General features: G+C 59.1%; 1 protein-coding gene across 3 annotated transcripts in view; it reads left to right on the plus strand.

The window, feature by feature from the left end:
• The first annotated feature begins 5,406 nt into the window (after positions 1-5,406).
• Positions 5,407-14,536, plus strand: part of GRAMD4 (GRAM domain containing 4) — a 77,555-nt gene continuing 68,425 nt past the window's right edge. For all 3 annotated transcript variants that reach the window (XM_059937187.1, XM_059937188.1, XM_059937190.1), the window contains exon 1: positions 5,407-5,542. In XM_059937187.1, the coding sequence (XP_059793170.1) occupies positions 5,514-5,542 (29 nt within the window). In that variant the 5' untranslated portion in view covers positions 5,407-5,513. The remainder of the gene's footprint in view (positions 5,543-14,536) is intronic.

Below are 14,536 nucleotides of genomic sequence, written 5' to 3' on the forward strand. Positions count from 1 at the left end.
TTGAGGCCACAAGGTGGCGCACTCTGTCAGGCTCAGGAGCCAGGACCCCAAGTTCGTGCAGCAAGCCCCCGTCCCAGGCCAGCAGGCTGGGGTGCTGGCCTCCAGCGCCTCCTTGAGACCTGGCTCAGCCCTGCTGAGAAGCCATGTATTCTATCAGGACCCCCACCCCCCACCCCCCGCAGGGAACACCATCTCTCTACGGCCACAAGCAGAGAAAAGCCTTCACATCTTGCATTTATCACCACGCTTCCTCTGCTGAGAGATGCTCATTTGTTTCCCATCTTAACATTTCCGGGATGCTGACGCAACTTACAACACAGGAGGGCTCTGATGCGGGGTGGGTGGTTCATTTTTTCCTAAAAAGCTGTTATTAAGTTGATGGTACATCTTACCCGGTGGCATTTTAAAGTCAAGGAAATATGTGAATTACGTTTCTGGGCGTCATATGGCCATCATTAGTACCACATTTGCTGAATGCCTACTGTGTGCAACGCAGCCCCAGGGACTGGAGTATAACATGTGCTGATTGACTCAGAATATACGGAACTGTCAGAACTTCCACCTCTGGACGGGCGGGCAGGCAATGTACATCTTGTTCCAGACCCCTCGGGGGAGGAGGCCTTGCATGCTCTTGGCCTCCCCTACCCGCTGCGGCCAGCCTGTTCAGTGGGAACCACGTGGGCCGTGGTAGAGACCACAACCCCAGCCTGCTAGTGGGCGTTTCCCTTCTTCGCTTTGCAGAGGAAGAGACCGAGGCTCAGAGGGTTGGGTGGCGTGTACAAGGACACACAGCCACCAAGGGCAGACCCAGTCCTGCCCCTCCCATGGCAAAGAGCATGCGCAGGGTGGTCCCAACCTTCCCTGCCACAAGCCCCGAGCGGCAGCATGCACGGCGTGGGGCTGGGGCTTTATTCCCCACGTGTCCCCCCGTTTGTGATCTGGGCAATGGACAAGTCCCGTGACTGTGGGCAGGGCTCTACAAAAGCTGCTCGCACCCACCTCCCACCTGCTGGTCGCTCTGAGACCCTCCGGTCAACACCCTCTGGAACCATTCTGGAGCCAGAAGGCTTTCTCTGCCAAAAGCACCGGTGCGATCCTGTGGCCCCTGCTGAAAATCCTTCCACAGCTCCCAGCTGCTCCGCGGATAAGCCTGAACTCACTGGGCTGTCCTCCTGCCTTTTTCCAGCTAAACAGAACAAGTGGGGCTCTCTCCCCCCCACCCCACCCCGGCCTTGCTCCCTGCCCCACCCCTACCCCCATTGCTGCCTTCTCCTTCCAGCCGCTCAGGACCTAGGCTCCTTCCATCCTGAGCCCAGGCTCCACCCCTGCTCCCCACCACTCCCCAGGGGCCACTCAGTGCCAGGTGCTGCCAGATCCCGGAGCAGGTGACACAGGAAAGGACCAGGAGTCTGGAGCTGGCAGTCCCTGGCTTGGATCGCGTTCTCCCTGAGCCCCCTGTGTCGGCGTCCCGTGGGACTTGGGGATGTGTGTTCAGATACCGAGGGCCAATGTCAATTCCATGAACCATGGGAGCTCATCACGTGGGTCTCGGCATCTTGCTCCCAGGTGCTCTCCAGGACTCTGAGGCTGGGGGACAGGGTCCTGAGGGGTCAGCTGGCCCCGGGGTGTCTGCGGGCTCCAGGCCACCTTCCCAGAGCCGGCAGCTGGGCTTGGAGTTTGGCACCGCCCGCTCTGCACAGCCCTGCCCCGCCGATGCCCCGCGTCCAGCTCAGCTTCGAGCGGCGGGGTGGGGAGCCAGTGGTGGCCCTGCCGACCCTCAGCAGTGTGGCCCTGAGGGCTAGGTGACTGCTCTGAGCCTGTGTCCACCAGGTCTGGCATAACAAATACCACAGATGGGGCAGTTTAAGCAACAGAGATTTATTCGCTCACAGCCTGGAGGCTGGAGGTGAAGGATCGGAACGTCAGCAGGGTTGGTTCTTCCTGAGGCCTCTCTCCCTGGCGTGTACAGCGCCATCTTCTCCCTGTGTCCTCACGTGGTCAACACTCTGAGTGTGGGTGTCCTAATCTCCTTTTCTTATAAGGACCCCGGTCCTGTGGGATTAGGGCACACCCTAAGGAATTTATTTGAACGCAATCACCTCTTCAAAGGCCCTGTCTCCAAATACATCACATTCTAAGGAACTGGGGGTTAGGATTTCAACTTATGAGTTTTGGGGAACAGAGTTCAGCCCGGAACAGTCCTCCTCTGTAAACGGGGGGACAGGATGATTCTGAGGAGCTGCCAAGCAGGGTGGTGTGGGCGCCCTGTAACGTCAAGTGCCCCACTTTGGGGTGTATCTGGTCCATGCCTGTCAACCAGGCAGGCACAGCGCAAGCAGCGTCAGGTACAGGGTGGGCGCCCAGCGAATGTCCGTAGGCTGGGCTGAAAGTCAGGGATGCTGGGGTGGCCCCAGAAACATGCTTCAACCTCTTCCCTTCCCCTGGTCCCTCCGCCTCCTGCCTGGTCCCCCTAGTCCTGGCCTTTCGTTCAAGAACATTCCTTGGGCACCCGCTGTGTGCCCCGCTAGGGTGGAGGGCTGTGGTTTGTAGCTGTGCGTGAATACTTCAACCACGGCACTTGCTACTTTCAGGAACAAAGAGGTCCCCTTTGGGGCTGTTCGAGGTGGGTTTCTGTCATCTGTGAACAAAAGGGCTCTGACAATTACAGAGACTGGCTAAGGTCCTGAGGTGCGGGGCAGGGACACACACATGGATAATCTGGGTCTTTCCCCAGGGGGGTCGATGGGGAGAGTTGGGGGAAAAGACAAGAACACAACCAACAACAGGGTGATGGATGCAGGGGGGGGTGGGGCCCGTGTGGGGGAGTCCCGAGGGCCCTGGCTGCAAGGGGGGCTGGGCCCACTTCTGGCCAGGCTGGCGAGGGGGCCTTAGTGGAGCTGGGTCTTGCAGGCTGGGTGGAGTTTGAATAAGGAAGGTGGTCCTGGGAGGATGTGGCAGGAACAATGGCTTGCGGGCAGGAAAACTGAGCTTGTGTTTGGGAAAATCTCTAGTCCTGTTGCCTGGAGAGCAGAGAGATAAGGCCAGGAAGCTGCGCTCCAGGCCAGGACAGAGAAGGAACCAGTGGGGTCTGGAAGCTGGTCCTGGTCCTGGCAGGGGCACTAGGCATGAATGCAACTCAGACCACCCAACGGAGCTCTCGTACTGGGGACGAGACAGTCCTGCCAACAGCTTGCCACGGTACCCCTGCTGCCCCTGAAACAGACCCCACGTTTGTGCGTTAGCTCCCTTAATCTGAAATCATTTGGTCTCCCATTCTGCAGTCAGGAAACTGAGGCACAGAGAGGTAAGGCCTCCTGCTAGGAGCCCACCTGAATGATTGCCTCTGACCCAGACTCATCAGGTCTACCTTCCCAGGCTGGGGGAGGATGATAGAAGGCCCCCAAATCTTGAGGACAAAGAATGTCACCTGCCATTTCAGTAAACAAAGGATGTTGTGGCCATCAAGCCATCAGTCACTCCAGACGCTCCCTGCCCCCAACGGTGCACCCTGAGGGGATTCAGGATGGAGAAAAACAGGACACTGGCCCAAGATAGTTAAGATGCATATGAAAGGAGTGATTTCAATGAGATGAATCTCTTTCCTCTTCCCATAAGTAGAAAAGTACTAAAATCATTAGCTTGAAATGCCTGTTTTTTGTGATTATCAGTAATCCTTTGTTGTTCAACTACGTTTTTTCCCCCCAGCAAAAACTCCTATGTATCCTGGCTCTTGCCTTTACTTCTTTGGAACAGTCTCTCAGAGCTATGTGAGAGGCTACCATCCCTGGTGACTTCCCCTGCAGTCCAGTGGTTAAGACTCCGCCTTTCCAATGCAGGGGGCTCTGGTTCCATCCCTGGTTGGGGAACTAAGATCCCACATGCCACGCGGTATGGCCAAAAAAACTGAAGACATAATTCTCAACTTTCAGGTTGTGCAAAATTTTTTCAGTTGACACTTACCCCAGGGAATGCTTCAGAAGCACCTGAGTTGGGAGCCTTGAGGACTGGATAGGAGATTGGGAGGTGGGTTAGGTAGTGGGGTAGGGGGCGGGGGGTAGCTCAGTTCCGGATTCCTGGAGGTATCTGTAGGACTCCCATGGTCATTGGGTTTGGGGCAGAGCAGGGGAGCTGGGCTGAAGACACGTAAGGCAGATGGGACCGTCAGGGCAGAGCCCAGAGGACCCAGCTGAGGAGGGGTGGCTGATAAGTCTGGGCACAGACAGCCTTGGGGCCTTCCATGTTCTCTGGGTTCCCCAGTCCTCCCACTCCAAGCTCCAGCAGCCATCCTCCTGGCCAGACCTGGGAGGGGAGTTAATCGTGGGGCCCGCAGCCCAGGATGAGGACCTATGGTTTTGGAAAGGTGGTCCCTTCTACCGGTGAGCTAGACAGCCCCTGGTCCTGGAGCCAAGGAATGTGCAGGGTTCTTCTGGGGGCGCGCGCGCGTCCAGACACGGGCAGGGGTGGGGGGCGGGTGGGCTTAAAGCTGCCTCCTCCTACTAACGCCCCGCCCCGCAGTGCGGTGGCCGGGGAGATGCAGTCGTGTAGAAGCGTGCAGGATGGGCTCCCTTGAGTGACAAAGGTGCGATTCAGAGAAAGAGGCCCAGATCCTGAGGACAGGGAGCACCCCTGGGCGTGGGGGAGGGTCAGCCCCCGCTACACATTCGAGTCTAGAGGGAGTGTGTGCAACCCCACCTGCCCTCCCCCTGCAGGCTCCAGGTACCCTCCCCCTGGGTGGGCCGAAGAGTGGCTTCACTGGAAAGGCGGTTCCCTATGGGATGTGGTCGCCACCGGTAGCAGCCTTTCACCCAGCTCTGAACCTCAGGCGGTCCAACTGCGGCCCCCGTGGGGTGCCTGGCCAGCTGACCGCGGATAAAGTGACGGCAGCATGCGTGCCTGGGCGTGGCTAGGCCCGTGGCGTCCGTCCTATAGACGCGCCGGACCGCGCGGCCGTAGGCGCAACCAGCGGACGGCCGCGCGGAGGAGACGCCGCGCGTGCGCGTGGGTGTAGGTGGCGGGGGCGCACGTGGGCCACCCAAACAAAGGTGGTCCCGCGTGACCCAGCTCGCTCTCGCGTGCGAATCCGCCAGGGCAGGCGAGCCCCGGCGGGGGGCCCCGCCCGGGTGGGCCGGCTGCCCCGAGGCGGCACAAGGAGGGGCGCGACTCCTTTAAGGCTCGGCGGGGCGGCGCGGGGCTTGCCAGCTCAGGCCGTGGGGCGTGGCGTTGGGGGTGGCGGCGCGGGGCGTGTGGGCGGGGCGTTGGGCGGGGCGGAGCGCGCGCGGGGCGGGGCGGCGGCTGCGCAGGCCGGGCCGGGGGCGCGCAGACTCCGCGCAGCGGGACGCGAGCGCGCGACCTGGCGCCGCCGCCGCCGCCGCCGCCGCTGCCGCCTCCGCGCTCGTGGCCGGGACCCGCGGGGCCGCCTCCTCCGGGCTCCCCGGCGCCGCTCGGCTCCCGGGCGGGCGGCAGGTGCAGCGCGGCTGGGCGGCTGGCGAAGGGGACGCCGAGGCGGCGGGTGGATGAGAGGTGGTCCCGATCTCCGCGCAGGGTAAGCGGCGCGCGCGCGGACGCCCACACGGACCTCGCCGGACACACGGACAGGCTCCCCACGGGGGCCGGCCGGGCCGCGACCCGGCGCGCTCGGCCACGCTCTCCCCGCGCCCGCAGCCAGCGGCTCTCCTAGCAGGGCCCCGCGCGGGCGCGCCCCGCATACACGCCCCCGGGTCCCGCGTTGGCCTGGGCGCACCGCGGCCACGGCGTCTCCTGGCCCGCGTTGTGCCGGGCTGGCCAGGGAGAGGAGGACGTCCCGTGGGCGCGGGGCCTGAGATGGGGTGGTGGTGGTGGGCAGGGCGGGGGTTACCGCGGCCAGGCTGGGGCACGGGCGGGCGCGGCAAATGTCTTCGCGACTCACTCCTTGGGGACACAGGAGAGGAGGAGGGAGACCCCGGCCGCTGCGACCCCAGAGACGACCCCGCCAAAAAGTTGTGGGCGCTCGTCCTCTTCCCCGCACCCCTCCGTTCGCCCTGTCCCCTTTCCCTTTGTTTGGGACTTTTAGCTGGTGGGGCTCTGCTGGGGCCCAGCTCCGCGTGCAGGCATGGAGGAGAGGTGTAGTGCAGCAGCTCCCAGCCCGGGGCCCCCGCCTGCCCAGAGCAGGCCCTGCACCCCCGTCCAGGCCTGGCCTACCACCGGCGGAGGGAGGAGAGTCGGAGGCGGGCGGGCTGCTGCACCTGTCTGGGCAGGGAGGCTCTGGCAGTAGGAGCAGCGGCCCCCGCCAGGGCCATGGACCTGAGGGGGTACCCCTGGAAGCTGAGTCCTCCCTGGCGCTGTTGCCAGCCCTGCATTTCCGGAGGCGGGGAGGATTCAGTTTGGGCGACACCTTCTGCAGGATGGGGTTCCCTTCTTGCCTTCCTAGTGCAGGCTGGGGAGAAAAGACAGAGTTCTGAGCATCTCCCCCCCCACAAAAATGGAGGCGTCTGAGCCCCAGCGCTCATCGCAGCGCAGCCTTAGGGGTAGTTTCAGGCCTGGGCCTGGCACGGGCAAGGCTGTGCAATAGTTAAGAGAGGGATTTGGAGTCTTGCCTCCGTCACACATCTGCTCGGTGACCTTGGGCAGGAAGGCCTTGAGCCGTCTCATGCCTCAGTTTCCCCACCAGTAAACGGGGGGGGGGTGACAAGAGGATTAGATGATGTGATACAGACCCCCCCCCTCCACCCCCCTCCCTGACTGGACACACCCAGGGCAGAGAGCAGAACACCCTGGAGAGGCCAGCGGTGCCCTTCGCCCCCTGGCGGCTGTTGATTCCCTGACTCTGCCCCACGTGTCCCAGGCCCTTTTGGGGACACACGGTCTACCTGTGTGAGTGTGTTCCAGTTGTTGCCCTTGTCCCCTGCTGGGATGGAACCACATCCCACAATGTGAGCTGCGACCCCTCGGATCAGGGACCTCATTAAACCTGCCCCTCCTTCCTGTTGCAAACCCCTCTGAAAACTCCCCGCCTGGCCCAGGTAAGGGACCTGGCCTGCCTGTCCTTCCCTCTGTCTTGGCTGTGATGTTGATCCTTCTGCAGCATTGTGACCACGGGCAGGGGTCTTGAACCTGCAGGCTGGACAGTGCTGGACTCCTGTTGGCGGGGATGCCAACTTGGTCCTGGGGACCAGGAGGGAAGGTTCCCTGGAGCCTCTAGACGGCGCCACCCCCTCTCCGCCCTTCTTTCCTGTGGGCTGCCTTGGCTCATGGGGTGTGGCTGTCCCAGAGGTGCGGCCTGGGGACGGGCAGGGCCTGTCCCTTTGCTGTCTGCCTGCCTGCACTCGGGAAAGGCATTTCCTGGAAACTGTACAGGAAGGTCTCAAAGTGTGGTTTGCTTGGCCCTGGCCGCTTTAGTCTGTGTCTTCCACTGAGTTGGGTGGGCGGGGGCCCTGGGCGGGGGCCCTTCATGCAGGGAGAACCTGGTGGTCTCTCCAAGCCGCCAGGCTGTGAGGCGCTCCTCGTATCTGTCCAGCCAGAGTGGGTGTCAGGAACCCGATGGTCGCCAGCTCCGAGTGACCTCTGCTTCCCCTGCCTTCCCCGGGCCTCACCTTCACTGGCTAGAAACGAGGAGAATCAGGCCCGTTTTTCCTGAATCACCACTTTTGCTGTACAATAGAATAGAATAGTGGTTCAGGCCCAGTGAAAACAAAGTGTTATTAGATTCTAGTGAGAGTGCAGTTGCCAGGGGAGATTGCGAGCCTGAAGCGCATTTTCTGTTTGTAACAGAGTATCTGAGCGATGTTACAGATGTGACAGAGATACCAGTGCCAGGCCCAGTCTGCATCTCCGTGGAATCAATGTAATCGGAGAAGCGAAGGGCTCCCCTGATGTTTCCATGGTGTGACCCATGTTAGTGGTTGTACCACTGGTACCCTGGCATCTCATGGGCCCCAGGGGACCCCTTCCAGCTCCCAATGCTTCGCGGTTTGGGAGTTTCCCTCCTGAAGCCGGTCGTATCTGAGCTTTGTGTGGGAGTGGGCTTCCCATTGTGGAGCGGCGTGGCTCCAGCCAGGTCCCCATTTCTGGGGGCCACTCCCTCTCGGGGACCTAGGCTGGTTTCCCTTCTTGTGGGCCTGTGGCGTTTGGCCCCCTGTGTGAGTCAGGATGGGGGGCTCCTGCCTAGTGGCCGTGCTGGGGACTTGCTGAGCGTCTCAGGAGCTCCGGTCAGTGGAGGGCGTGTGCCAGCTGGGACGGAAGACACTGGTGGTGGCTGTGTGGCCTGCTTGGAGGCTGCTGTTCCTGTCGCCAGCAGGAAGGGAGGCCATCTTTGTCAAAAGCCGAGTACCCCTGCTCCCTACGGAGGCTGCTGACAGCCTTGGGGTATGTAGCAGAGCATCCCTCCCCTTAAAGAAGTGAAAAATGAATTGGGGGTAATGAGACGTGGGCCGTGAGAGTGAGTAATAGGAATACAGATGCTCTTGCCAGGGGAGCAGCTTCTGTTTGTTTACCAGCCCGGACGTGCGAGTGTGACCACTCAGGTGGCACTCAGAACGCCTTTGCTTGGGACTTGAAAGCCGGCTGGGGGGCCCTTAGGCACTGCAAGGGGTTTAGGTCTGATTTTTCCTTGGCTTTTGGGTGCTATGGCAATGGGGGCTCTCGTTGGGTCTCTATCCTGGGCAGAATCTAGAAGACACCCTTTGTAAAGGGGCTGAGTTCAGTCGCTGGCTGGTGGACGAGGACGAGGCCTGGGTCCTCGATGGTGATGAGCGTTTTGCGGATGGAGTGGGCCCTCGATGGTGATGAGCGTTTTGCGGATGGAGTGGGTCCTCGATGGTGATGCGCGTTTTGCGGATGGAGTGGGTCCTCGATGGTGATGCGCGTTTTGCGGATGGAGTGGGTCCTCGATGGTGATGAGCGTTTTGCGGATGGAGTGGGTCCTCGATGGTGATGAGCGTTTTGCGGATGGAGTGGGTCCTCGATGGTGATGCGCGTTTTGCGGATGGAGTGGGTCCTCGATGGTGATGCGCGTTTTGCGGATGGAGTGGGTCCTCGATGGTGATGCGCGTTTTGCGGATGGAGTGGGTCCTCGATGGTGATGCGCGTTTTGCGGATGGAGGTTGAGGCACAGCAGCCCTGCGTGTGCGGCAGCCCGGCCACCTGCGCGGAGCTGGCCGCTGACGGAGGAAGGCAGTTGGTTAACTTGAGAACCTAAAGGCAGGTCGTCTGACTTCTCTTACTGATTGAGATGGAGCAAGAAAGTGAGGGTTTCCCTAATTAGAGAAAACTGTGTTCTTTGAGACTTTGGAGTCTGCATGTGCCTTGTACGGAGGAGTCGGGCAGAGACTTTGCACTGTAATTCACCACTAATGACGGTCGCCATCTAAAGGTTATTAAGATCATTTGGCATTTGAGTTATAACCAGGGTTGTGATTATGTTTAAGCCATGTGATTAAGGCCCCCTGTGGTTACACCGGCAGACAGGAAGTACTGGCCTGTCCAAACGAAAAAAAATTAACAGTAGTAGAAATCACTCAGTATAGTGTCAGGCGTGGTGCTAAGTGTCTTTCACGCATTGCCTCTCATGGTCCTCACAACCTCCACTTTCATGCGTCCTGCAGAGGCAGAAACAGGCCCAGAGAGGCAGGCGGCTGGCCTCAGTCCCCAGTTAGTTAAGTAGCAGAGCTGGGATCGGAACTCGGGTTGTTTGGCAACAAAGGCTGTGCTCTTAACCTCACTGCCTCCCTGATAATCAGTTGAATTTCTGGGGGTTTGTATAAGAAACAGAAGTAAATTTACAGTCATGATGAGAAGTCTCTTTGCCATCAAACGTGTGCTCATAGCAAGAGTGTCTCTTACCCTGGGCCTGATGGCATGCCACGCACTTTAGATGATTGATTTTCATAACAGCTGGAGGTCGGTGCTATTATTAGCTCCGTCGGCACAGAGAGGTTAAGTAACTTCCCAGAGGCCACAGGCTGGTGAGTGGCAGAGCTGGGTATCTGTTCCTAAGCTGGGTACTGTATGCAGGGGGGATTAAGTGGAGAAGACTCTTTGTCTGTTGCTGTGTGTTCTTGGGCAGGACGCTTAACCCCTCTGGGCCTCCGTTTGGTCACCGGGAAACAAGGGTCTTGGTGTGGAATATAGAAGCCAGAGGCCTCCGAGCTGGTCGCGTCTGCACTGCCTCCCCCAGGAAGGCCCTGGGTGGGGAGGCCCAACCATTGCAGCTTCCCCCCCAGGAGAAGAGTCGTGGTGAAGGGGGCCAGTGCGCCCCAGCACTGGCTGGTGTTGGGTGGAGTGGCCCTGGCTGTTGTCGGGGTGAGGGCTCTGGCTCTCCCGGAAGCTCAGACCACACCTGGGGAGAGAGACACCTGACACCGGGCACCGCTCCCTCTGTGAAGTGAGGGCGCTCAGAAAGCCCCCACTGCTCTGTCCCTCGGGAATCGGGCGGGGGGGTGATGGGTGGACCTCTCCAGAGCCCCCCCTGCGCCGCCAAACCCAGCTCAGCTGTGCTGGGAGAACTAGGTGTGCTGGCGCCGTGGAGGGCTGCAGTGGCCCGGGGACCCCCAGGGAAACCGCTCAGCCCTCTTGTGGTCAGGTGCCCAGCATCGGTGCAGAGGGCTGCTGCCTCTCGCCCTTCCCTGTGGGCAGGGGGTACATGGCACAGGAGGCCCTCCCCAGCCCGCCAGCATGGAGTGCGGTACGGGGCACACCTGTACCAGGGATGGCAGACCTCTGTGTCAGGCACATCTCGGCTCCATCCCCCTTGCTGGGGAGGCCTCCCCCAGCACCCCGTTTATAGAAGTCCCCCCTCACTTGCCCCCCTGCCCCCCACAGTAGTTGTCCTCCGTGGAGGCAGGGGCTCTCTCCCTCTTGTCCTGGTCCTGAGCAGCCCAGAGCAGGGATGATGGAGGCGCTCCCTGCTCTGCCCCCGGGGGCCACTCTGCAGCCTGGCCTCCAGGGACCAGCAGCTTTGGGTCCTGGGGGCCTGGCTGGGGGGAGCCCACCTGTAGCTGAGCTAAGCTGGAGGAGGGGAGGGGCCAGGCTCCCCAAAGGCGGGGGCAGGCCTGGGCAGTGAGAGAGGTGTGCGTTTGTTTTTTAAACGTCTTTATCGAGGTACAGTTCACATACCATGCAATCCAGCCATGGAAAGTGCCATTCACCGACTTTTAGCATATCCACAAAATTGTGCAGCCATCACCACAATCTAATTTTAGAACATTTTCATCACCCCCTTTAGCAATCACTCATTCTCTTTCCCTCTAGCCCCTGGCAACCGCTAATCTGCTTTCTGTCTCCATGGATTTGCCTGCCCTGGACATTTCATATCAGAGGAATCGTATGCTCTGTGGACGTTTGGCTCTGCTTTCCTTCACTTAGCGGGATGCATTTTCAACCGTGTGGCAGCGTGTAGTGACAGAGTTGTGCTTGGTGCCTCTTCTGAAGTGTGGCCCCTCTTCCCCAGCACGAGGTGACCCTGGACCACCTTTCTCACCAGTCTTGGTGAGCTCGCCTTGCATCACCAGGCACCCGGGGTCAGAGTTCATAGCGGCCCCTTCTGTCGCTATGGCTGTCTGAGAACTCTGTGCTGGCACCATGAGCCATTTCATGTGACTCATTTTCTTTTTTTTTTTTTTTTTTTTTCATGTGACTCATTTTCAGTGGCCTTTGGCACACTTACCATTTATGTGAGCTGCACTCAAGTCACCTCCTCCAGGAAGCCCTCCTAGCCTTCCCATGCCCCCAGGGTTAGGGCCCTTGTGCCTGTCATCCTGTGTGATCCTCTGTTTACCCGCCTGCCTTCTGAGCTCCTGGAGAGCAGGGGCCCCGCTTTTCATCTGATTCCTGGCTGGCCTCGTTGGAGACAGTGTCGGGGGGTGAATGGTTGCAGATGGGGGGATGGCGTGTTTGTGAGGCATTAAGTCCCATGGGGCTCTCTTACTGGCTGCCCCACTATTTCTCTTCCTTGATTATCCTTCTGTTACTGTGTGATCACTTGACTTTGAAACTGTACTGTCTGTGTCCTCTGGATCACCTCAAGGGCAGGCCCGGGTCTGGCTCTGGGTATCCTGGACGTGAGCTGAGCCCTGCCCGCCCTACCTCTGCCCTACCTGCCCACCACGCCCCACCACGCCCCACACTGGGTGGCAGGCTGGGTTTTTGGTTTTATTTTCCTTTTTTTTTTTCCTAATAATAGACTGTACTTTTTAGGACAGTTTTAGACTTACAGAAACATTACAAAGAAAACACAATTCCCATATATCTGTCCCTCCCCACGGTTTCTCTTATTATTACCATTTTACTTTAGTGTGGAACGTTGTTATAATTAATTAATGGGCCAATATCGACAGTTATTAATTGAAGTCTGTAGTTCATTCAGATTTTCTTAGTTTTCACCTCATGTCCTTTTTCTACCCCAGGACACCATACTACATTTAGTCTCCTTCGGCTCCTCTGGGCTGGGACAGTTTCTCAGACTTTTCTTATTTTTGATGACTTGATAGTCTTGAGGAATATTAAGGACATTGTAGATCCCTCTCCACTGGAATTTGGACAGTTGGAAACACCCTGCTGGAATTTGGATGTTTTTCTCCGGGTTAGACTGGGGTCGTGGATTTTGGGAGGAAGATCACAGAGGTGAAGAGCCCTCACCCCATCCCATCAGGGCACTGATCGCTGTGATGTTGGCCTAGGTCGTCTGGCTGATGTAAACTTACTCTTTTCCGTCTGCCCATGCTGTCCTCCTTGGAAGGAAGTCAGGATGTGCAGCCCACACGTAAGGGGTTTGAGGGTGGAGTGCCTATAAACGATTTGGAATCTTCTGAATGGGAGACTTGTCTCTTCTCCCCCATTTATCAATTTATTCAGTCATGTTTTACGTCAGTGTGGATTCATGTCTCCTTATTTTATACTCTGAGTTAACAGTGCAGTCCCACTTTACTTATTTTGTTGGTCAGATTGTTCCAGCCTTGGCCGCTGGGAGCTCGTTCAGGTGGTTCCTGAGTTCAGTTGACGTGCTCCCATCATGTGGGGCGATGTGGACACATCCTCACTTCCTGGCACTATGGGTGCTCCCAAGCCCTAGAATCAGCCAGTTCTCCCAGGAGCCTGGTTGCTCTTACCGGAGTATGGTTTTAGAAACCAAGATCTGGGCGCTGGGTGTGCTCGTGGCTACTGGGGTCTCATTGCTCTGGGCCCTCTCTGCTGGCAGAGCAGAAATGCACACTGTGGATATGCACACGTCTGTAAGTACTTCTGTGTGTAACCATCTGTGTTGATACATTAAGTAGTGTATTAAGTGAGATGTGAGTTCATCCTAGTGGTATAATCTGTAGTCATTACCGTGTGGATCCTGCTTCTCTCGTTGACCAGTTTCCATTCCAGCCGTGGGAAACTGGGCTCCCCCCATTTGCCATCGTTTACGTGATCGTTCAGTTCCAGTGTAGCTGCAGAGCAGTATCAGACTGTTATCCCCGCCCCCTGGGAAGTGGCTTCACGGGCCAGAGTGCTGTGTGCATGTGTGGCTCCTTCTTACTCCCCTGGGTTCTTGCTGTGCTGTTGGAACGGGCGCTGATAGGTGTTCTCTGCCCGGGCCCTGCAGAGGCTGGGGGGGCCACCGCCTCCCCGAGAAGGTCTGTGACCTGCAAGGAGAGAAAAAGAGAACTGGGGGGCTCCTCGCTGTGCCTGGTCACCCCAGGCCTGTGGGGATGGGCACAGACGTGGCATCCCTTTGAAATCTGAAAGCGGGGCTGGCTTTGAACACACCCTGGAGGCCCGGCCTCGGCTGCACGAGGAGGAAGGCTGCCGGCGGGACCGTTTGGAGCTCAGGTGCATCTTTGATTCAGATCCTGGCCTGTGAGTTCCCCCAACCTGGGAACTCGCGCTGCAGCGGGGAGGGGCAGCCTCCGACCACGGTTCTGTGGAGCAGGGGTGGAGCACTGAGGCCGGGTTCCTTTCTGGAAAGGAGAGAACTGGGCGAGTTCTGCTCTGGTTCACTCGGGGACCTATGCCGGCTCCCGTTTCCGTCCGCACGTGTGTGGGGTCTGGAGGCGGCGAGGGCTTCAGCTGGAGGCTTCTGAGCAGGTGGGATGGTGAGAGGCAAGGTGCCCACTGTTTTAGGGCCGAGTTGGTGGGCAGGGGGCGGGCACCCTGGACCCAGGGCCGAGGAGACCTGAGAGCAGCCGCGGGCGGGGCTTTGCTGGGTTTGTGCTTCAGAGGAAAGGGGCGGCCACCTGGGCGGGCTCGGAAGACGCCTGGAACCGCGGTTGTCCCTTGTGCTTCTGCCCTTTTGAGATAAAATTAGGGGGGGGGGGTCAGTGGACGGGACACCGGCTGGGCCTCAGCAGCTGGTCCGGCGCCTGGGTTCCTGTGTGCCATGTGTTGTGGGCCAGGTTCCGGGTTTCTGAGGGTGGCACCCACGATGGCTGTCGCTTTGAGTGGCCCACAGGTGACGGAGCAGCAGCGGGAGCTGCCGCGCTGACTGCACCGCCTCTGTGCGTGTGAGGAGGTGCCGTGTACACTGTGCCGTCTACACTCGTGGGGAGGTGCTGCTCACACGGTACTGTCTACACGTGTGGGT

Source organism: Balaenoptera ricei, chromosome 10 (genome assembly GCF_028023285.1).
Source record: "Balaenoptera ricei isolate mBalRic1 chromosome 10, mBalRic1.hap2, whole genome shotgun sequence".
Classification (NCBI taxonomy): Eukaryota; Metazoa; Chordata; class Mammalia; order Artiodactyla; family Balaenopteridae; genus Balaenoptera; species Balaenoptera ricei.